The sequence below is a fragment of the Biomphalaria glabrata genome, chromosome 16 (genome assembly GCF_947242115.1).
Source record: "Biomphalaria glabrata chromosome 16, xgBioGlab47.1, whole genome shotgun sequence".
Classification (NCBI taxonomy): Eukaryota; Metazoa; Mollusca; class Gastropoda; family Planorbidae; genus Biomphalaria; species Biomphalaria glabrata.
In genome coordinates this window covers 20,526,812-20,549,218 of record NC_074726.1, presented here as the reverse complement: position 1 = coordinate 20,549,218, position 22,407 = coordinate 20,526,812, and the positions used below count along the sequence as shown (strand labels likewise).

The window sequence follows — 22,407 nt, the reverse complement described above, 5'->3', positions numbered from 1 at the left end:
CTTCAAGTTTTATTTTTTTCACTGAAATGTCATCGATTTTCTCTTTATTTCTCTCTCTCTTTCTCTCTTTCTCTCTTTCTGTCTCTCTCTCTCTTTCTCCCCCTCTCTCCCTCTGGTCAATGCATTCTGCAATATATAATATTTTCAATGGTATTTGTGGTGCACACCCACAACCTATTTTGAAAAAGGCCAAGACATCATTTTTGCGAAGTGCGCACAATTTGTGATAAATTCCAACCAGCAGAGATATTTTACTCTAGTCTTCCTCTTTTCACTTATGCCACACAAAACCAACTGTTAACGATCTGGATTGACACTGTACACAAAAGAATGGTTATAAACCATCGAGGAGCCCAGGTAAAGCAGCATCTATCTTTATTGTGACCAAGTTGACCGCCAACTGGTTGTCCATCCTCACATTTGCCAGGTAAAAATAATGAATAGGCCATCACTTTCCTCTTTTCACTAGAACAGGGATGGGCACATTACGACCTGCGGGTCACATGCGGCCCGCTGAAGTGTTTTATGCGGCCCGCGGACCAACAGAAATCAGGTTTGCCCACAGTATATAATGTAAAAATTGAAATCTATTAAAATAACTATAAATATCTATATAAAGTATTGAAACTGTCTCATTATAACATTTCCAATTATAAAAAAAAAGTTTGTATTGTAGCCTATCTTCAATACACTCTTCCTAAGACACAATCTCAGGCCAGTATTAATTCAATGCAATGAAGAACTGTGTTGAGTGTTGGGTATGAATGGAACAAGGTGGAGCTCGATCTTTGACTGAGAAAAAGTTTTTTTTTTTTTTTTAATAAAGAATATCCCAACCAATAACTCTAAACAAGAAAGTTTGCATAAAGTTGTATAAAATATTTACATAATATAAATGCAGTAGTAAAAGTTATTAAAGTTATCAGAGCTAAGTCAAGTGTCCTAACTACAGGCAGTTCTGAAAAGTATTTGAAGATAGACACAAAATATTCCAATGTATTCTCTGGCTTAGAATGGGCAAGGTAAAGAGAAGAATATAAAATGTCAAGGAAGAAATTGTTATGTTCCTTGAAGGACATTGACTGTGATTTTATTTCTAATATTTCTAATGAAGAGTGGAAGACAGAGCTAATGCTTTTCATGATTGGTATTACAATGGGTTGCTTGTGCATGTTAAATCGTCGAACAACGCTTTCCCATTTCTCCAGGCAAGCAAGTGAAAATAGACTTTGTCATTTTCCTTTGCTGAAAACTGAAACTAGTTTTAGTGAAATGGTTAAAAGTACAAGACTTATTTAGATTCCCAAATTGTGGAATTTATAAAAGCAAATTTTAAGACGACAAAAACCTAGAGCTAGTTTTCAATACCACCAGATCAACATTTAGCGGAGAAGCTCCAGAGAACATAACTCCAAGCAAATTATGAGCTGAAAGAAAAATTCCAGTCAGTACCTCCAGTACTATATATATATATATATATATATATATATATATATATATATATATATATATATATATATATATATATATATATATTTATATGCGGCCCTCCGTTCCAAAATTTTGTTTAATGCGGACCTCGATACAAAAAAGTTGCCCACCCCTGCACTAGACTACGGCATTTAATTTCTCAAGCGCGAAACATTGCTTAAGAGAGGTCATTGGCTACTTAATCGCACGCACTAGATCACGTCCAGTATGTTTGGCGACAGGTTTAAACTCATACATTTAATTTATATCCCTCTCATTGGTACCCGCTGGCCTCTACGATCATGGTCTAATCTAAGCTAAGGCATACACTCTTAATAGATCCTTCATCTGAAATAACCCCTGCTCAACTCTGTGACTGGGGAAAAGGGATTTCAAGATCTGCACGCACTGGTTGAGCCCCAGACATCTAGACCTAAACCTAAAGTTAGTACCCATTTTTTCATCACTACATCTATCAAGAGGACCCTCTCCTGCCACAACCTCGTTCTGTCATAGCGGGATATCATTTCAAATAACATTTGCTTTCCCCTTATTTTAAAGAGCGCTAGGTAACTAGTGATAGTCCAATATCGGACTAATCCTCGTCTCATTGACCACAGTCGAGGGTGGTCATCCACGTTGACCTGTAATAGTATTTACACTTAAGCCTATAAGTTCGATAATCCGGTAGCTTCCTCGGCAGCAGCAATCGCCCCAGAAAGAGCAACAACTTGAGACTATAACTACTGACCAAAGTTATAGAAAAATTGGGCAGATAAAATATATATTCACAGCAGCAGTCGAGAGATGATTAAATTCTCTTATCTATAGTTATAGAAATATAAATGACATGAAGTCAAAGTCTGAAGTCATTGCGATGTTCCCCGCTATTGTCATTCCTCTTTTTATCTTCTTCTAGATTCGTTACAACTTTGAAACTATAATGATTCTTCCTTGCATTATGTCAACTCTTAGTATGCGCTGGTCTTTGGTTTAATTTTAGAAACCACTAGATCACTAGACCCATCAGTGACATCTCTAATTAAATATTTAGTTAATTAATTCATAAAACACCAGGATCTCACAGAAGAAAACATTGGGCTTTCCGGAAGTGAAACTGGACAATTCGTTGTTTAGTACAAAAGTAAGACAAGTCCATTAGTAAAGTAGAAAATTTTCAATTTGGTCCATTTTGTTTTATATATATGTCTGTCTGTCTACTTATCTATCTATTTGTCTAGCAATGTTATCTGTCTGTACGTCTGTCTCTCTGTCTGTCTCTCTTTTCATTATTGTAGAGTATTTTTTTCAGAGAAACTGTGTTTCTGTTTCCATGTTTTATTTTATTGGCATTAGGTTAAGGTATTATTAGAAAACTGAATTTGTTATAGCAGCAAACTTTGGGGTTTATATACTTCGGAACGCTGAATTCTATAAAGTCTATTTTATTTCTAATTGTATGTGCACACGAGTCTCCTTGTTTTATGTGCACACGAGTCTCCTTGTTTTATGTGCACGCGAGTCTCCTTGTCTATGTACACATTAGTCTCCTTGTCTATGTACACATTATTCTCCTTGTCTATGTGCACACGAGTCTCCTTGTCAATGTGCACACGAGTGTCCTTGTCTATGTGTACACGAGTGTCCTTGTCTATGTGTAGACGAGTCTCCTTGTCTATGTGCACACGAGTCTCCTTGTCTATGTGCACACGAGTCTCCTTGTCTATGTACACATTAGTCTCCTTGTCTATGTGCACACGAGTCTTCTTGTCAATATGCCCACGAGTCTCCTTGTCTATGTGCACATTAGTCTCCTTGTCAATATGCACACGAGTCTCCTTGTCTATGTGCACAAGAGTCTCCTTGTCTATGTACACATTAGTCTCCTTGTCTATGTGCACAAGAGTCTCCTTGTCTATGTGCACACGAGTCTCCTTGTCAATGTGCACACGAGTCTCCTTGTCTATGTGCACACGAGTCTCCTTGTCAATATACACACGAGTCTCCTTGTCTATGTACACATTAGTCTCCTTGTCTATGTGCACACGAGTCTCCTTGTCTATGTGCACACGAGTCTCCTTGTCAATGTGCACACGAGTCTCCTTGTCTATGTGCACACGAGTCTCCTTGTCAATATGCACACGAGTCTCCTTGTCAATATGAACACGGTTCTCTTTGTCCATATGCACACGAGTCGTGATTGACAAGTTATTTTTTTTCTCCTACTGTAGGACAGTTATAGAACCTGTTCCATAGTTGCACACTAGGGAAAAAACAGTTTTCCCTTCTAATAACCTTTGCATGAAAATGTTTATAGTTATAATTATTTATGACATTTTTTGCTAAAGAATTTTTTGCAATCATATATCTTGTCATCCCTAGAACATTAGTACCTGCAAATAAGATCTGAACTTTGACCTATGTATTTTAATTTACCTTTATTGTTCTTAGGACTCTTAAAGTAGACTAAAAAGAAATGATAGTATCTGTTTGCTCGTTTTGTCTGTCTCTCTGCCAATTCCCCCGCTACGGATTTCCTTGTTGAGATTGCAAGTATTGTTATGTTTACCTGTCTTTTTTTGACAGCTACTTGCTATTCCGACGTTAAGGGCGATAACAACTGTAACAGAGTTAATACTGTTACGAATCTCACTATCCAGGCTCTCTGCAAACTGCACCTTACACCACCAACTTGAAGAACTTGACAACTCAGGGCTCCAGAGTAACGTAACACTTTAATAGTTGAATAAATAACAGCCAATACTGTGCAATTGGCAACACGTACACTGTACAAATATCTCTCCGATAACACCGTTCCGCCGTATCAACTCTTGCACTGGCCTCTCCGTCTCGTTCCGGGCTTGCACTGGGTTCAACAGTTCAGGACTGACTTCACACACTAGGCTCGTTGTGTCAGACTCGATCGCAGACCAAGATCAAGACGCCGTTCGTCTCAACTGTACTTGATAGTACTCCGCACTGAACCGTCGTAATGCTCCGTACAGAACCACACCGCTGAACTGTGCTGTAGTCGACCGGACTGTAGTGAACTGGGCTCTGAACCTCTGCCGTGAACCGTGCTGTATTGAGCCCCTTTTCTCGACCGACCTGACTACGACACCTCCGCTCTTTATATAGGATCCCTACTGGCCTTCTCGAACCGGACAGAACGCCGCTCGACGTTTCTAGGTGGTCAGATGACTACAACTCTCGTGACGCTGCGATCCTTCCCGAACCTTCCTGTTGATACTCGACTCGGCTGACAGTCGTAGCTCGTCACGGTTGACCGCTCGTCTAGCGCTGGCCTGGGGCGATTTGCGTCGGCTGACTACACACACACCACTACCCCCATCTGTGCCACCACCAGGTTTATAACAATAAACAGAAAGATTGTTTGACAAGGAGAGAGAGAGAGATTGAGAAGGAGAGGAAGAGAGAGAAGTGAGAGGAATATATGGTGCCAACTTTAATTTAATTAAAATTATTTGACTGATAGTTATAATTCAGCTTCAGATGGTTAAAGTGACCTATCTTTACAGGTGCGGTGGCTGAGTAATAAAGTGCTTGGCTTCCGAACCGGGGTCCCGGGTTCGAATCCTGGCGAAGACTGGGATTTTTATTTTCCGGGTCTTTGGGCGCCCCTTAATCCACCCAGCTCTAAAAGGTACCTGGCATTAATTGGGGAAAAGTAAAGGCTGTTGGTCGTTGTGCTGGTCACATGACACCCTCGTTAACCGTAGGCCAAAGAAACAGATGAATCTCGTACAATACATTTCAAGCCCCTCTCTCTCTTTACTGAACAGATTTTCACTTATCTCCCCCCTCCCGGAGAAAAACAAAAAGTTAGTCCTTCCTACACTCTATAACTTTTCTTCGGCTTCTCAATTTAATCTACATATATATTTCGACCTTGACCCTCCCCTTTCTTTTTGCAAGCTTTAATCTTAATGAATGCAATGTACGGTATTAGACACCGCATACATTTCTTTATACCATCAGTTTCAGGCCTAGAGGAAAAAAACCAACATAAATCCATGTTCCGAAGGCCCCAATGGAATGCCACATTCCCGTTACCCTGACTACATTTATTTTTGTATTTTGTTCTCTAAATTAAAGACTAAATAAATGGAAATATCATTTTGGTTTGATTTAGTTTATCTCACCACTTTTGACTTTATCTAAATGACAATAGATCTATTCATTTCGCGCTCTCCCTGCGATCCCCGTTTCGGAAAAAAAAAGAAACAGACTTTAGATCTATCATCTCAATCATATTAGGATTGGTTTTGTTTTTTTATTTAGTGGAAGGGGCAATGATGTAATTCAAGTTTTAAAAGGTTCACTTTGGGGGAAAGAACTAATAAACAGGAAGTCTTATTTGCGTGATATTTTTTAAATGCTTCATAATATGTAGACTGACTTTTGAGGAAAATAAATACAAATGTTGATATAAAGCTTGCGGTTACCGTTCTTTTTGAGTGTCGGTGCGTAGGTTATAGTCATAGACTTATAGATTATATACTATATCATGTCTATATCTAGACTGGACATGGAGACTTTTTAACACTACAAAAAATGTGAAAATGTTTTAGAAAGTTGGATCAAGGCGTTGTTTTGTAAAGTAGTTAAAAGAAGTAAAGGCTTTTTTTTTCAATCCTAACCTATGTAACATAATATAATTTAATCTCTAGATCTAGATCTAGTAAATGAACATCAAAAATAAGAGTTCTCTCGTCTCATAATTATTATTTTGCAATTTTTAGGAACATAATCTTCTTTATCAAAAGACTGAATGCAAGACTAAATTGTGATTTTTGTTTATTTTCGATAATCAATTACTAGATCTAGATCTAAAAAATAAAACAACTTTACTTCTTTTAACTACTTTACAAAACAACGCCTTGATCCAACTTTCTACAAAATGTTCACGATCGATCAGTCGCGGATAAGAATTAATTTCCGCAGTCTAGTTGTAGAATATTTGTATTACACAAATAACAAACTAGTGTTTAAGAGGGAAGACATATTAGGAACTCCATTTATTACGTAAACACAAGCGGTGTTGCACTGACGCGCTAGTGTGCAAATGTACATATATTACTATTATGTTACATCTCTCTTCTTTAAAATTTAGAAAATCTATTTATCAGAATAACTAACAAACTAGTCAACTAAAAAGTCTAATCAGTTCATCACAAATCAAGTCTCTTGGGTTTGTTAACTATTCTGCCTGAGCGTGTTACATAAGGTTCATTTGGTCTAGAGGTGTTAGAAGAAGCAGTGTGTAGTGGCGGCTCAAAATCTAGTGTAGTTTGTAATCTTGGACTCTCTAGATCTAGTGGTTCTGGTTGTTCTGAGATGTCATCTGGAAAGTCATAATTGTTGTCAAATCTGTTTGCTTTCTCAGAAGACTTTCTGATGTGTATTCTGTTTCTTCTGTAGACCTTATTTCCACTTTTGACATCATACGATCTAGGCTTAGAATGCTTCGAAACTACTGTTCCTGGTTTCCACTCAGAATTAAGTTGCATTCTGACTGCCGTTCCGTTTTGTAGTGGATTATGACTCTTAACTCCTTTCCTCTTATCATAATAATGTTTCTCAGACTGTTTCTCGGAGTCAAAGTGTTTCTTCACCACCTTGAGATCTGGTGTCTTGGTAGGTATTAGCGGTTCTGACACATTTTGATTCTGATGTTCAGCACACCTGCTACAATCCCTAACTGTCACTTCAATGTCTGCATTCATGCCTGGCCAATACATGACTTCTCTGGCTCGCTGCTTACACTTGACTATTCCTAAGTGAGACTTGTGAATCAGATTTAGCATGTATTTACGTAAGCTTGGTGGCATGACTATTCTCAGACCTTTGTATATAATACCATCCGAAGTTGATAACTGGTCTCTTGAATCCCAATACGGCCTGACTTCAATTGGAGTCTCGCTTCTTGTGTCTGGCCAACCAGTCATAATTACTTCCAGAAGCATTGAAAGTTCCTTGCTTGTACAGTCTTTAATTTCACTGTATTTCGAATCACTTACAGAGATCATATGCACTGAATCATCTGTAAATTCACATGTCTGTGTATCAGTATTTGGTAGATGTGCACGAGAAAGTGTATCGGAGATAAACATTTCCTTGCCTTTTCTGTAACAGACTTTCAGATCATACCACTGCAGTCTTATCAGCATCTTCTGTATTCTCATTGGTGCTGAAAATAGAGGTTTCTTGAAGATTTGCTCCAGAGGTTTGTGATCATTATAAACTGTTACTTCTTTACCAAATATGTAGCAGTGAAATTTGCTTGTACTATACACAATTGAGAGCATTTCCTTCTCAATTTGAGCATATCTTGTTTCTGTATCTGTGAGAGCTCTTGATGCGTATGCAATTATACGACCTTCCTGGAGTAATACTGCTCCCAGTCCATCTTTACTTGCATCACATTCTATCTCTACGTTCTTGTTGACATCATAATATGCTAAAACTGGAGGGTTTGTACAAAGATGTTTCAATTCTTTGAAACTCTTGTTTTGTTCATGATTCCATTGAAATTCTATATCATCTTTTAGAAGCTTTCGTATTGGAGCATCTGCTTGACTTAGATAAGGAATAAATTTTGCTAGGTACTGAATTAAACCTAGAAATCTTCTGATTCCATCTTTGTCTTGAGGAGCTGGCATGTCAATAATTGCCTTTATCTTTGCTGGATCTGGTTCTAAACCTTTCTCTGACAAGATATGGCCCATATAAGGTACTCTGTTTTGCCTTATCTTGCACTTGTCATAGTTCAGCTTTAGATTGTACTTCGTTGCTCTTTGCATGACTTCAAAATGTGATCATGATGCTCAACATCTCTACCAGCTACTAGAATGTCGTCTATGATGACATATGCTCCTTCAATTTCTTGAAGCATTTCATTTATAATTCTTTGGTAAATTTCTGGCGCTGATTTGATACCAAAAGGTAATCGTAACCATCTATATCTTCCCAGAGGTGTGTTGAAAGTTGTGAGAAATGAAGATTCTCTTTCAAGCTTTATTTGCATAAACCCTGACTTGGCATCGAGAACTGAGAATATCTTCGAATCTGGAATATTAGTGATCACATCTTCAATAGTTTTCATCTGGTGATGTTCCCTTCTGATGCTTTATTGAGATCTTTTGGATCAATACATATTCTAACTTTGTCATTCCTGAACGAAACAACCATGGAGCTAACCCATTCAGTAGGTTCATGTACGGCAGTAATAAATCCATCAGCTTGCATTTCTTTAAGTTTTTCTTCAACTTTATTGCGTAGAGATGCTGCTAAGCGACGTGGTGGATGAATAACTCCTTTAGCATTTCCTGTAACTGAATCTTGTATTCTCCTGGCAGTGTTCCAGTTGTTTTCAGCATTTCAGGAAATTCTCTTTGTAACTCGTCTTCTGCCTTGGATTCTATGCTGTCAATCCGTTGTAGTAGTCCTAAACATTCTGCTGTGTCACCACTCAAAATGTTCTCTTGACTAATGTCTACTACCTCAAATCTTGCTTTCACCTCTTGGATATTATTTTTCAATGGTAGCACCACTGCTCCTAAAGTCTTAATAACATGATTAATGTAAGACTTCAGCAACTTTACTGAATAAGCAAGTTTTACTTTGTCTTTGAGCTTTTCAAACTCTGACTTGACAAGAATGTTACATCTTGCACCAGTATCGATACGAAAAATTAATGTCTTGCCATGCACGACTAGTTTTACAGTCCACTTGTCTTCGACGACATTGATGTTCTCAATATTACCCTTTCTATACTGGCTACTTGCAGTGCTAACAGGTATAATATTTTCATCACTGTGACTGTCATCTTCTACTAGATTGACGTTGCGTCTTTTTCTGCACATTTGAAACCAGTGGTTTTTCTTTTTGCAGAAATTGCATGTGGTTCCTATTGCTGGACATTTTCCCTTTTCGTGGTTCTTGCCGCATTTACTACATAATTTATCTGAGTTGTCTTTAGACTTCTGCTTGAGTACATTGTGTGACTGTCTCTTGATTGTTAGAACTTCTTGGCCCCTAAACATTTTCACTTGGCTTTGTGACAATTCATATTGTTGTCCAATTTCAATAGCCTTGCTAAGGGTCAACTTCTGTTCCTGATCAAGTAGTCTTAACTGTACCTTTTCGTGTATGACTCCACTAATAATCAAATCAATAAGCATATCGTCTGGGTTGTCATACTCACAGTCCATAATGAGAAGCTTTAGGTCTTTAACAAAGTTATCAAAACTTTCTCCTTCTACCTGCTTTCTCTGATGTGCTCTAAATCTAGACACTCTTTTATTTTGTCTTGGCCTTATGTAGTCTTCTATTTTCTTTAATAGCAATAGCGGATCTCCCTCTTCACTATCAGTAATATTTAGAGTTTTGTAAACTTCACGGCCTTGTTGACCTATCCACATTCCCAGCCATCCGGCTTTTTGTTTACTATCGGCACCAGCTAACGGTCCTTTGAAACAAAAGCTCACCTGCTGTTGAAATCTTATAAACTCTTGATACAGATCTTTAGCATTCCAATTCAAGATTGGTTGCTCAAAATAAAAAGAAGCCATTATTAGATTAATAAAAACCTTTGTCTGGACAGCTTTTCAAGTTTTATTCTGACACCATGTAGAATATTTGTATTACACAAATAACAAACTAGTGTTTAAGAGGGAAGACATATTAGGAACTCCATTTATTACGTAAACACAAGCGGTGTTGCACTGACGCGCTAGTGTGCAAATGTACATATATTACTATTATGTTACACTAGTAGTAGATATAAGTCTATGGTCTATGGTTATATTATTCTAGCACCAATGTTTATTAATGCGCACAATTTTTGAACGCACTTTCTTTTCTTTGTTGCCTTGCTTTTAAGCGTATGGAGTGGTTTTGTTATTATGCTGGTGTAACGTTTCTTTAAGATTCTTCTGTGTACCCCTGTTTAGGGGAGTTAGTTTTGGGATTAGGAAGTTTACACTAGAAGCTAGAGTCAGCAGTGCGTTGTGTTGTGCTTGTGCGTACTAATGTGTTACGTTGTGGGACTGCAAGGTGCAGAATGATTAGTTAATTAATATAACAATTATATTATAACATTTGTTAACTTCAAGGATATTATTTCATCAGTTTTTCAGCATAAAGTACATTTATCCAATGAGACAGCTATATTGTTAACATCGAGTCGATTGTTTATTGCAAGCTCGAAGGTGCCTGTTGAATGTCAGGTGCCCGGGCGAACGAGCTATGGCATAAACACAATCCTGAGAGTGAGCATCTTGGAGGTAAAGGGAACCTGTGTAGAAAATTTCATGCGGATACGTACAACAGTTGTTGAGATCTCTTGATCGATCAGTGAAAAGTATTTGTAAGTATGTAGTAGATTTGGACAAATATTAAAGAAACATTTACACAAATATGTGCATAGATATGTACACAAATAAAAGTCGTACACATTTTTTGGGGGGGGGGGGGGTTCAATGCTATTTATTTATTATAATTAACCGATCAAAAATATAAAACAACTAAAAACAAGAAAATTCCAATAATAAATATCATCAATATGAAACAAATATAAACAAAGAGACTTCTTAATACAAATGTGATTCTTTTGGTTTGTTGATGTTACAAATTCATTTTTTTCCTAAGTAATAATAATACTGTAATTACGTAAGCATTTTAGTGCCACACTTTCTAAAGGTTTTAAATCTATCTGTATAGAAACCAAATCTTTAAAAAAAGTAAAATTAGAAATAGGTAAATAAAATAATCAAGTAAATATTTGTTTATTTAAAAAGGTCACTTATGACTCTGGTCTCTGTAATGTCGATCATAGATCAGATAATTAAGTCTGTAGCTGTTATGTATCCATCATCTGAAATAGAAATAAGAGTGTTACAGAAAATGTATCTTATATTGGATGAAAAAGAAAGGATGATATAAGTGAAACATATCTTCCTTGTCTGTAATTGATTAATGTGACTAGATAACGTCAAAGAAATTGATTCTAGGAGACTCAAGATTCGGGCAACGAATTGAAAGTACCTGTCACTGGTACAATAGTACACTTATTGTAATGCACTATGTTTTACATGACATTGTTACACATAAAGCATACAAGTGTGACCTTCACGTGAACCACTAATTTTAAGTTGAACGGCTGAACGAGAGAACGATCTATAGGGCAGAAGGCGTTAGGGTCATCTGCTTGATTAGCCAACAGTTAACGAGCAGGGTGTCATGTGGCCAGCACAACGAACAACAGCCTTTACTTTTCTCCCACTAATGTCAGGTACCCATTAGAGCTGGGTGGACTCAGAGGCGCCCAAAGATCCCGACATTAAAAATCCCAGTTTTCACCCAAACCCGGGACCTCCAGTACAGAAGTCAAGCGCTTTACCGCTCAGCCACCGCGCCTCTATCTTACATAAGAATGTACAAAACTAACAAAAAAAAACCAAATTACAAAAAAAATCATGTGGGGGGGGGGGAAGAAAGCTGCATCTTATACAATCAAGACTCTACAGGGTGGAAGATTTTAAATTATAGAAGCAAATACATAATCTAGTGTATTGTGTAATAAACATAGAGATGGGGTTAACACCAAGCATTGAAAATGACAGAAAACGTGACGTATTTGGACTAAGACTACGATAGGATTATAGAAGACATTACTGCCTTGCCTTCTTAAGGGTAACATTAATGGGGTCAGAAGACATGGCCTGGATCTCTTAGTGTTTACTAAACATAAATACTGATCTCCGTCGGTTATTACAGTTACTCGAGTTATTATATATCTTGTGATGTTTGTTGTTATTTAACGATCTCCAACCTAATTCAACCAAGGCCTTAGAAAAAAACCCAGACAAACAAGCAAACTTTACAAATGTTAAATTTTTGACTTATATAGAAACACTTTACGACTCCTGTCTAAGTGTACGCAACTATACTTATGACATAATTTACTCATATTTCTTTATAAATATGTAATTAATATATGTAGATATGTATAGTTAGAAGTTTATTTAATTGTGGCAGCAATTTAACTAATGCAGAATTGTAAAAAAAAAAAAAAAAAAAGCAAATGTTCAAAAGTTATTTTGTATATTTAAATTTCATGATCAAGCCCTGATTAAATTCGTCATCCTTAGTGTGGTTACAAAATTTACGAAACTTACCATTGCGGTCTAAGATCGTTATTAATTCTGATAATAGTTCTGGTTTCTTTAATATTAGAGATTCCAGTTCTTGCTTTGTTTTCATGTCACTGTAAAACAAAAAAAGTGCTTCATTTTCAACAGAGTATCTTAACTAGAAAGACAAAAAAAGTTAAATATCACATTTTTCGTTTTTTTTTGTTTTTTTTTTAGGAACTGGTTCCGTAAGTTTGTCATTGCCGGAAGTGGTAAAGAATGTAGCCACTTCACTACCTATAACATGCTTCCAACGGCATGTACCTCAAAGTAGCTTCTGACAACCAATTTAACTCCTGACTTTCATGTGTGGTTCAGAAATTGTGTCTGGCTTAACTGTCATCACGGAAAGGAGAAGGGTCAAACGAGCCACTGCGAGCAGGAGTGGCTTGGTAGCCTTGGCTGGCTACTCACTGAGAAGAAGGAAAACTCTGAAGTCAATCTTCGGCTACATTGAGGCTAGACCGAAACATGGAAACGCCGCTGATTCAAAGCTGTATCGGCATCTGCCGTCTCTTTGGTCACATTAGCTGCGTGGAAAGGTGAAACTGCTGTGCTCCATCCATAGCTAATGCCAATGCTATCATCTTATAATTTCTACTAGATGATCCATACTCGCTTCGCAAGCGAAGAAGACCATAGATAAGAACTATTAAAGAAATGTGCATAGAAGATAATTAAAACTTCAAAACTATCTCGACGATTCAAGGTCCAACTTCTAGAACAAAACCATACACTTGTCCGAATACTTGAACGATACAGTTACTGAAATTAAATCTCCTAACTGAACCGTGGTTTCTGCCCAGGTCCGGCCTTAGGCCACTGCAACCTATGCGGTGCCGCACGTTCATAGGCCCCGCGCTAGTTCTTAAATTAAACCATTATAATTTAAAAGTCCTGGAGATCTCCTGAAATTATTTAAAAAAAAACTCCTGAAAATTGTCATTTTGAAGATGTTATTCAATATGGAAAACGTCAATCCTACGTGCGTAAAAAAGGCGTTATCAGCTGTCATTTAATGAAAAAGGTAATGTAAAGGCAAATTTATTTTCTAATATAAAATCTTAATTATCCTTATCCCTACCCAGACGGGGCCCCGCGAAATCCTTTTCGCATTTGGCCCCGCAATAGTTAGGGCCGGCCCTGATTATGCCTACTATATTTTTAAATCTCTTCAGTTCTTAAATTTAGTCAAACTCACTATAAGAGACGGAACTCCATCCTGAAAGCTAGTGAGGCGCTTAGCTGATGTCTGATTTGAGCGTTTTGAAAATATTTTAATAAGTTCCGGACATTTCAAGGACTTTTTGTATATATTGCAATTTCAGAAGATTTCCAGGAGCTCCTGGAAAATCAGGAGGCCGCGGGAAATCTGTTATAACTTATAAAATTGTTTAACTTAATAATTTACACCTAGAATTAGCGCGAGCCCTATGAAAGTGCGGGGCCCAGTGCGATCACATAGGTTGCAGTGGCCTAAGGCCGGCCCTGCAAAATAGCGGCGTATGCTACGCCGTGGGTCGACTAGTAGTTAATAAAAGTGTACAAGAGAACTTGGTCAAACTATCATTTGTACCTAGCAACTAAATTGGACTCCAGATGACCTATGTATCTATCTATGTATCTATCTATGTATCTATGTATCTATGTATCTATGTATCTATGTATCTATCTATCTATCTATCTATCTATCTATCTATCTATCTATCTATCTATCTATCCATCTATCTATCTATCCATCTATTCATCTATCTGTCTGTCTGTCTGTCTGTCTATCTATCTATCTATCTATCTATCTATCTATCTATCTATCTATCTATCTATCTATCTATCTATCTATCTATCTATCTATCTATCTATCTATCTATCTATCTATCTATCTATCTATCTATCTATCTATCTATCTAATGTATTTATCGCTTACTTTGATACTATATCAATAAGACTTGTGCTCGGTGATTCGATTCCTCGTTTTCCAAACAAATAGCCGACTCGATATTTGTGGGCAGAAGCCAGGTCCATCATGGCGCAGCACGTGACCAGGACAAGAAGGACTACCGGAAGAAAGTGGACTTTGGACGTTCTGTTGCTGGACATTTTGAAATTTCTGCAATAGTGAAACATATCAAAATTATAGGGAGTATCGAGATTATCAAAATTGTAGAGATTATGAACATTATCATTAATTATTAGAAATTATCAACATTATCAACACTAAAAATCTTAAACATTATCAATATCATAGAGATCATTATGGAGATAGTTAACATTATCAACATCATAAACATTATCGTCATTATCAACATTATAGAGATTAAAAACTATCAAAATTATAGAGATAATTAACAATATGAACATTATAATAAAAAGGCTTGTCTTCGAGTCCGAATGTTAATGAGGTGGGCAGTATTTCATGTGGCTACGCAAATGCGACCAACATATTATACTACAATTAACAATCGGACTATAAGAAGTCCCTCTATAGCAGTGATTCCCAAACTTTTTTGTCTCGTAAACCCCTTGCCACATTTTCTGGTTTTCGGTAGACCCCTTGCATATTTTTGCAAATTCATACTTTTTTTAAATACAAATTTCTAACTGTAGTGAGTTGAAGAGTGAAAAATTTAAAACTACATATGAAGTTATAGAAATCTATCTTTCATTAATAAAATTGAAATGTAAACCAATTGAAATAGCAATTAATATGTATTGCTGGAATCACCAAATACACTGGAAATGTTTTTTTTTTCATTTTGTAGGTTTATCATCCATTGCAACGGGTATTTTATATAGGAATTTGTTGTTCTATGATGTAGTCCTTCAAATATTAAATATTAATTAATTCATTTGCCTTAAGTGTCATTGTAAAGTTTTTTGCAAAGAGCAGTTTCTCGTGTATTTCTTGATCTTTATGTGTGGCTCAAATATTGAGTCCGAGGAACAGTTTTAACAGGAGAATGGGGCGAAGGCGAGTAACTGGCGCCTAAGCAAGTAAGCTTCAAACAGGAAGGGCTCATTAGCCTTGGCTTGCTAACTACCTAGCAGAAGGAAAACTGAATTAAAAACTCTGCTGTCTTGCAATTATACCCAAACATGGGAAAGGTTTCTGGGTCAACCCTGAGGAAAAATAAGGAGCTGGCTAACCATAGGCAGTTTGCAGCACATAGCTCTACATCCTGTGAGAGTCTGCGACGCTGCTGATCCCAAAACTGTATGTCACAGATTACATTATAGAATTGTGTGTACATTTCACATTTGAAAGTAATATAAGCCCTCGACATGAGACTCGGGATTTACCCCTCAAATTTAGACACTTGACAGCACGTCGCAGGATTTACCCAAGGGACGTGATTATGAAGTTTGAAATCTATTGGTTGATTTGAAATTAAACAAAGACATTTTTTGAAAAGAGTTAGCGCCAGAGAATTGGCGGGGAGTAAGAAAGTAACAGGAGTCGAATAAATAATGTCCTTGTAGACAGTCACGTTTCTAAGAGCTCTGTTTGAAAAGCCATTGTAATATGTTCCATGCTCATTGATTTGTAATTTGTACATAAACTGTACTTACGTTATATTTAAATAAAGTTCCAGAGTTTTGTTTTATCAAAAGAATCGTCAATTGTAGTTCTAGATCGTCATTTTTGTTAACTATTGAATTCAAGTAAAATCCCCGGCATCACAACACATCGTGACATCATACCATTAGCCCATGTTGTGACACTGTATATATGTCGTTTGTAAAGAATTACATAAGAAGCTTCTAATTGTAGAACTCATACCACCAATGTGCCCCTGTAATGTATTGATGCTTAAAGAAATTCTTTTAATAACATCAGATGTAGGTTTGTGTAAAACAGTATTTAAGATTAGAACGGCTGGTAAAATCAATGTTTTACCTATAGTGTTTTCCGTATTTTGATAAAAGTAAATAGATATACAATTATCTTCTCAATATGATGTCGAAGAGAGATTTCATGGTTCTATTTTGAATTTTATCTTTGAACATTCGAAAGTTTTTCAAACCTTTATCTATTTTATCAGAGTTACATTGTCTCATATCCTCCAGCATAATTAGTTTCATATCGTCAAAAAAAGGAACTTGGGCAACCGCTAGTGTGACAAGGAAGGAATGACACTTTATGTTAAACATTAGTTACATGCAGACAAAATTAAGCTTTTTAAATAAGTCTTGCAATTAAATACAACAATTTTTCATTTGACTATCAGGATAAATATTTAAAGGATTAAGGTGCAACTCATATATTAATGTATGAAAGAATTACATTAATGAGATGTAAAAATTACACGACCTGCTTAAATGAAATCTATTATTATAGACCCACGTGGACATGTCATAGACCCCAAATTTTTTTTTTTTTTACTTTCGTAGTCCCCTTAGAAGTCTTCGTAGACCCCTGAGGGTCTATATAGACCACTATGGGAATCACTGCTCTATCTATACCGGCGATAGCATGACATCGCTATTTGTAGTGCAGTCTTGCCACCATGTGTCCTGGAGCGCAAACATCTCTGATGAGTGTTCAATAAACCTTAGCTGCTTTCTGTACAGTACCCATGTCTCACTGCCATATAGAAGGGTTGAGAGAACCATTGCTTGGTAGTTGGTAGACAAGACACTTATTTTTGTAGGTAGGCGGTGTGACAGGTGGTAGCGTGTGACGTGTGTTTGGCTTGTTTAATGTCTAGGGGATGATTATTTTTGAAGTTATCACACACTGACCCATCAGCATATAAATCGGGAGCAGGCACGCAACGAGACAAGCAATAAAAGAGAGATACAAAGTTAAAAATTGAAGAATATTTATTTACATAAATATTTACATAGAAGAATAAAAAGGGGGAGGGTTTGCATCTATCTCTAATCAATATTATCTATATTTAATCATCACTCTTGCACTTAATAAGAGAGTATTTCACTTTGTCTTCTGAACTTAGCTGGTCGTCCTGCTTGGGTCGCAGTTGGGTGTGTCCTAGCTTGAGGCTCTGCAGCTGGAGGTGGCGCTCTAGCGGATAGAGGGACTCCCGTGATTCTGTTCTTGTGGAGTCTCAATCCAAAGTTCTGATATCTGTAGTGGGCACAATAGGGCGGGTGGACGGCTACCGTGGGCACACGTGTACTGTGGGCAGAGCTGATCTGCCATGGGTAGCCTAGTTAGCAGGATATGTTGCCGAGATCTGGCGGAGCTATGACGCCTCGCACAGGCACGTGGTCTATAGGGACGTCGTACCTAATAAGTTGACAGGTGGGCTGTCGAATAGGCAGGCGAGTAGAGCCGATAGCGCCAAGTAGTAGATCGCAGTGTTGACTAGCACCAAATAAAGTAGGTGATTGGTGTGGAATAAGTAGGCAGAAGTGCAGTGCTGAATAGCACTAAGTACATAGGCAGACACCTGGGGGAGGCTGCGGATAAACAAAGACAAGTTAGGACAGGTCTCTCATGCATCTTATTGATGCCCTCGACTGAGGTGCATTCGTCAGATTGGTAAAATCTCTTTTGAGTACAATGTGCAGATGATGACAAATGGGATTTGGAAAATAGATGGCTAAATAGTAGCAATATAAAAATGTACAGAAAAGAGGAAAAATAATCTCAAATAAACAACACAAGTGAAAAGAAAAATGGGGGGTGGCGGACGCTGGTCAGCGACCATTACGCTATTGTTTACACATGGCCGTCGGCCATAAACATAGTAGCGAGCTTGAACGGGGAGAGCGTCCGTTCGTTGGGGCGCAACTTTCGTCAAAGTAGAATGACTACAGGGTAGATAATTCATATCTCTTTTCTAAGCGCAGTATTAGTGCGCTAGTAAAATTATCAAGGCGGTCAACCGAGATACAGGAAATAAAATAAGATGTACAAATATATACATGGCTGCATCAACGATCAATTGAGCAACATAGCATTAATAGATTAATGCAATACATAAATATATACATATGCCATGTTTATATTTTGCTACTTACGACAGTGAGAAATACACAATGCACTAATTAAATATAAATGAAATAATAAAATAGACATGATAATATCCAGTGAGAAATATGCACAAAGTAATTAAGTGGAACTGTGATTAAGCTCGGCTTACAACCAGGTATTCCTCTGAGAGTAAGAATGTATGAAATAGTCCAAACTCGATAGCCAGCGAGAGAGAAGTGAGAGCGTGTATGTCCCGCCTTATCCTACCTTATAAAGGTCCGGAAGAGATGGGCGGATAGGCTAAAGATTATCTCTCACGTGGGTAAAGCCCGACGAAAGTTGCACCTTGGAAGGGTCAAGAGGAGTGGTAACACGAATAATCTCCTTGATCAAAGAGAGACGTGGGTGGGGTAGAACAATTAATGAAGCGTGTGCCATCAAAGCTGGCTTCGACTTGAAAGCCGGACATCTAGCGCCTAAGACCAAAGTACGAGACTGAGTGTTTAGTTTTCCCCCGGTCAAGGGGAGATAAGTGAAAAGACGCGGCCTAGTTGTCGCCAAGGAGGTGGACTAAGTCTAGTGAGAAGAGGAAAAGGTGGGGCGGGTGATGAAATTGGGGATAGAACGGGGAATTAATTAAAATAAAATAAATAAATAATAATACTTAATGCTGTAATAAAATTGAGTGACTCTGACAACAAGCTTTTGACTTGTCATACGCGGAACGATCTATTCCGCCAAACTCTCGCCTGGAGGCGTCCAAAAGCACTCCTGGCCCTGTCCCGACGGTTATCAACTTCCCTTGAAAGCGATGCGACATTTGAAACTACACTTCCTAGATATGTGAAGTGGTGAGATTATCCACAGCATAAAAATTATATTACACAGATTAATACTATTATAGAAATTATCAACATTTTAGAAATTATCAACATTAACGATTTTATTCACATCATCAATATTTTCAACATTAGAAACATCCTTAATGAAACGCCCGAGGTAAGTGTGTCGAACATTTTTTGCAACCTGAGTTGTTTGTGACAGTTACTCGCAAAAACAAAAGTACACAAATAAAGTGACACCTATTTCTCCTTAATTAAAAGCGTGATCCAATATCAGGGCCGGCGCTAGCAATTGCAGGTCCCAATGCGAAACGGATTGCGCGGGGCCTTCTGGGTAGGGAAAAGCATAATGTCAAAATTAAGATTATTTTAGTTATTTTATAGGCACCCAAAAAATAACATTATTGTCCATTTTTCATGAGATTTTAATAATTTCAGGAGATTTTTAGGACTTTTTTGTTCATTTTTCCTTTTTAGGAGATTTCCTGAAAATCAGGAGGCCGTGGAAACCCTGTTATTATATATAAGTTATAATGGTTTAATTTAATAATTGACACTTACAATTACCGCGATGCCTATGAAGACGTGGGGCCCACTGCGACCGCATAGGTTGCAATGGCTTAAGACCGGCCCAGTCCAATATACATCTTACATATATAAACGCAAAAGCCCTGACTAACTGAATCAATAATTTTCCAACTTGCGGTGGACAAAAGATGATAATTTTTTAACTTACCGTGTACAAAATCAACTAAGCCTTTTTTTTTTACGATAGAAACCGTGGGGTTTGGCCCAATATTTTTTTTGTTTAAAGCCGACATATTCAAACGTAAATTATTATATTTCTTTAAGAACTATTGAAACTCTTTTTGTGTAATTTTGAATAGCACTCATTGGCGCATAACTTTCTTTTGTAGACATTTATAAAAAAAATTTTTATGACATTTAAAAGTGGGACATTGCATTTTTTTAAGGCTGGTATTGACGTAATACGTGATTTTGTTTGTAAAAAATGTAAAAACAAAATGAAATGTAGGTAGAACATAATGATTGTGTGTGTTGAGAGTGAAGGTCAATAAAAAAGATAAAAGAGTTCCTGGGTGAGAGAGCGTTATGATTTCAGAGTGATAACCAAAAAGGGATCCAACCAATAATTAGCATATATGGAATATATTAATATTGCATTAAGAAGCCGAAGAAAAGTTGCTGAAATTATATAGAATTATTTTTAGGGATTATGACCCGGGCGGGGGGGGGGGCAGGGATAGTGAGAAAAGTCAAACTAGAATGCTCAGGAGGATAGAAGTATGTGTCTGTGTGTAGGAGGTCAACATATGTTCTTATTCAAAGTTCTTCTTCTTCTTCTCCTAGCCAGCTTTTTGCTGCTGAGCTGTGAGCTCGTTTGCAGACTGTGCCAAGAAAATATAATGTGCTGTTATTTTCATTTGTTCGGCACTGCCATACATGGTGTTGGTTATGTTGGGCTGGAGTGGTAGTAGGGTCTGCCTAAGGTGGATTAGGAAAGGGCATTCAAAAAGGATATGCTAATTCAGCGTAAACTACTTTCATTCATGGTCGAAAACTGATGTCAAGGGAGCGTTCAAATGGAAGGGGTGGGGAGGTTCGACCAAAATATGTGAGCGTTCAGTGCTCAGAACAGGGGGATACAATAAGTAGGGCCTGGTAGGGTGGGGGCGTTAGAGACCTGGCATACTAAAATTAGTTTTTTTGAAGTACCTTTTTTTGGGGAGGGGGTGAGTGATACTGTTATTATCGGACGGTCTAAATCAGTGATTCCCAAAGTGGTCTTTATAGACCCCCAGGGGCCTACCAAGACTTCCAAGGGGTCTACGAAAGTGAAAAAATAAATTTGAGGTTTATGACATGTCCAATGGGGTCTAAGATTATAGATTTAATTTAAGCAGGTCGTGACTTTAATTTTTACATCCCATTAAATGTAATTATTTCATATAGGGCCTATATTATTTGTACCTTAGTTAATCATTTAAATATTTATCCTGCTATTCAAATGAAAACAATTTTGCACTTAATTCCAATAATTATCTAAAGAGCTTAATTTTGTCTACATGTAACAAATTTTTAACAAAAAAGAAATGTAGATTAAACAGCTATGATTATTTAAAATTGGGATTCATTCCTTCCTTATCAAACAAGCAAATGCTAAGTTTATTATTTATGGCGATATGAAACCAATTGCGCTGGAGGATCATTTGAGGCAATGTCATCCTGACAAAATAGATACAGATTAGAAAAACTTTCGAACACTCAAAGATAAAGAAAAGAACCACACAATTACTCTTCAGCATCATATAGAGAAGATGATGGTTTGTGAGTCTTACAATATCTCTTGACTTTTAGCAAAATACGGAAAACACAATAGATGAATCATTGATTTCTTAAGCAACAATACAGTTCAAGGTCACATCGTTGGCATGATTTATACAATTAAAAGCTTTTTTATAATTCTTTGCAAACGACATATTTACAGTTTTGGATCAGAGGCGTCGCAGGCTCTGATAGGGTGTTGCGCTGTGTGCTCTGACAGGGTGTAGCGCTGTGTGCTCTGACAGTGTAGCGCTGTGTGCTCTGACAGGGTGTAGCGCTGTGTGCTCTCACAGTGTAGCGCTGTGTGCTCTGACAGTGTAGCGCTGTGTGCTCTGACAGGGTGTAGCGCTGTGTGCTCTGACAATGTGTAGCGCTGTGTGCTCTGACAGGGTGTAGCGCTGTGTGCTCTGACAGGGTGTAGCGCTGTGTGCTCTGACAGGGTGTAGCGCTGTGTGCTCTGACAGTGTAGCGCTGTGTGCTCTGACAGTGTAGAGCTGTGTGCTCTGACAGGGTGTAGCGCTGTGTGCTCTGACAGGGTGTAGCGCTGTGTGCTCTCACAGGGTGTAGCGCTGTGTGCTCTCACAGGGTGTAGCGC

The 22,407-nt window shown here is 37.6% G+C and overlaps 2 protein-coding genes across 3 annotated transcripts in view; both read right to left on the bottom strand.

Moving 5' to 3' along the window:
• Window positions 1-2,921: 2,921 nt before the first annotated feature.
• On the bottom strand, window positions 2,922-3,653 carry LOC129923454 (involucrin-like). The gene has a single exon (XM_056014369.1). It carries the CDS (start codon window positions 3,651-3,653, stop codon window positions 2,922-2,924), a length of 732 nt encoding a protein of 243 aa, XP_055870344.1.
• A 7,309-nt stretch (window positions 3,654-10,962) lies between these two features.
• Window positions 10,963-22,407, bottom strand: part of LOC106069499 (sensorin-A-like) — a 50,123-nt gene continuing 38,678 nt past the window's right edge. For both annotated transcript variants that reach the window (XM_056014648.1, XM_056014647.1), the window contains exons 2-4: window positions 14,611-14,793; window positions 12,672-12,760; window positions 10,963-11,368 (exon numbers count right to left, since the gene is read on the bottom strand). In XM_056014648.1, coding sequence (XP_055870623.1) covers window positions 11,331-11,368; window positions 12,672-12,760; window positions 14,611-14,783 — 300 coding nt within the window. In that variant the 5' untranslated portion in view covers window positions 14,784-14,793 and the 3' untranslated portion in view covers window positions 10,963-11,330. The remainder of the gene's footprint in view (window positions 11,369-12,671; window positions 12,761-14,610; window positions 14,794-22,407) is intronic.

Excerpts from the sequence above, each read along its gene's own strand:
- LOC129923454 (XM_056014369.1), bottom strand. The coding sequence starts at position 3,653 with ATGGACAAAGAGAACCGTGTTCATATTGACAAGGAGACTCGTGTGCAT.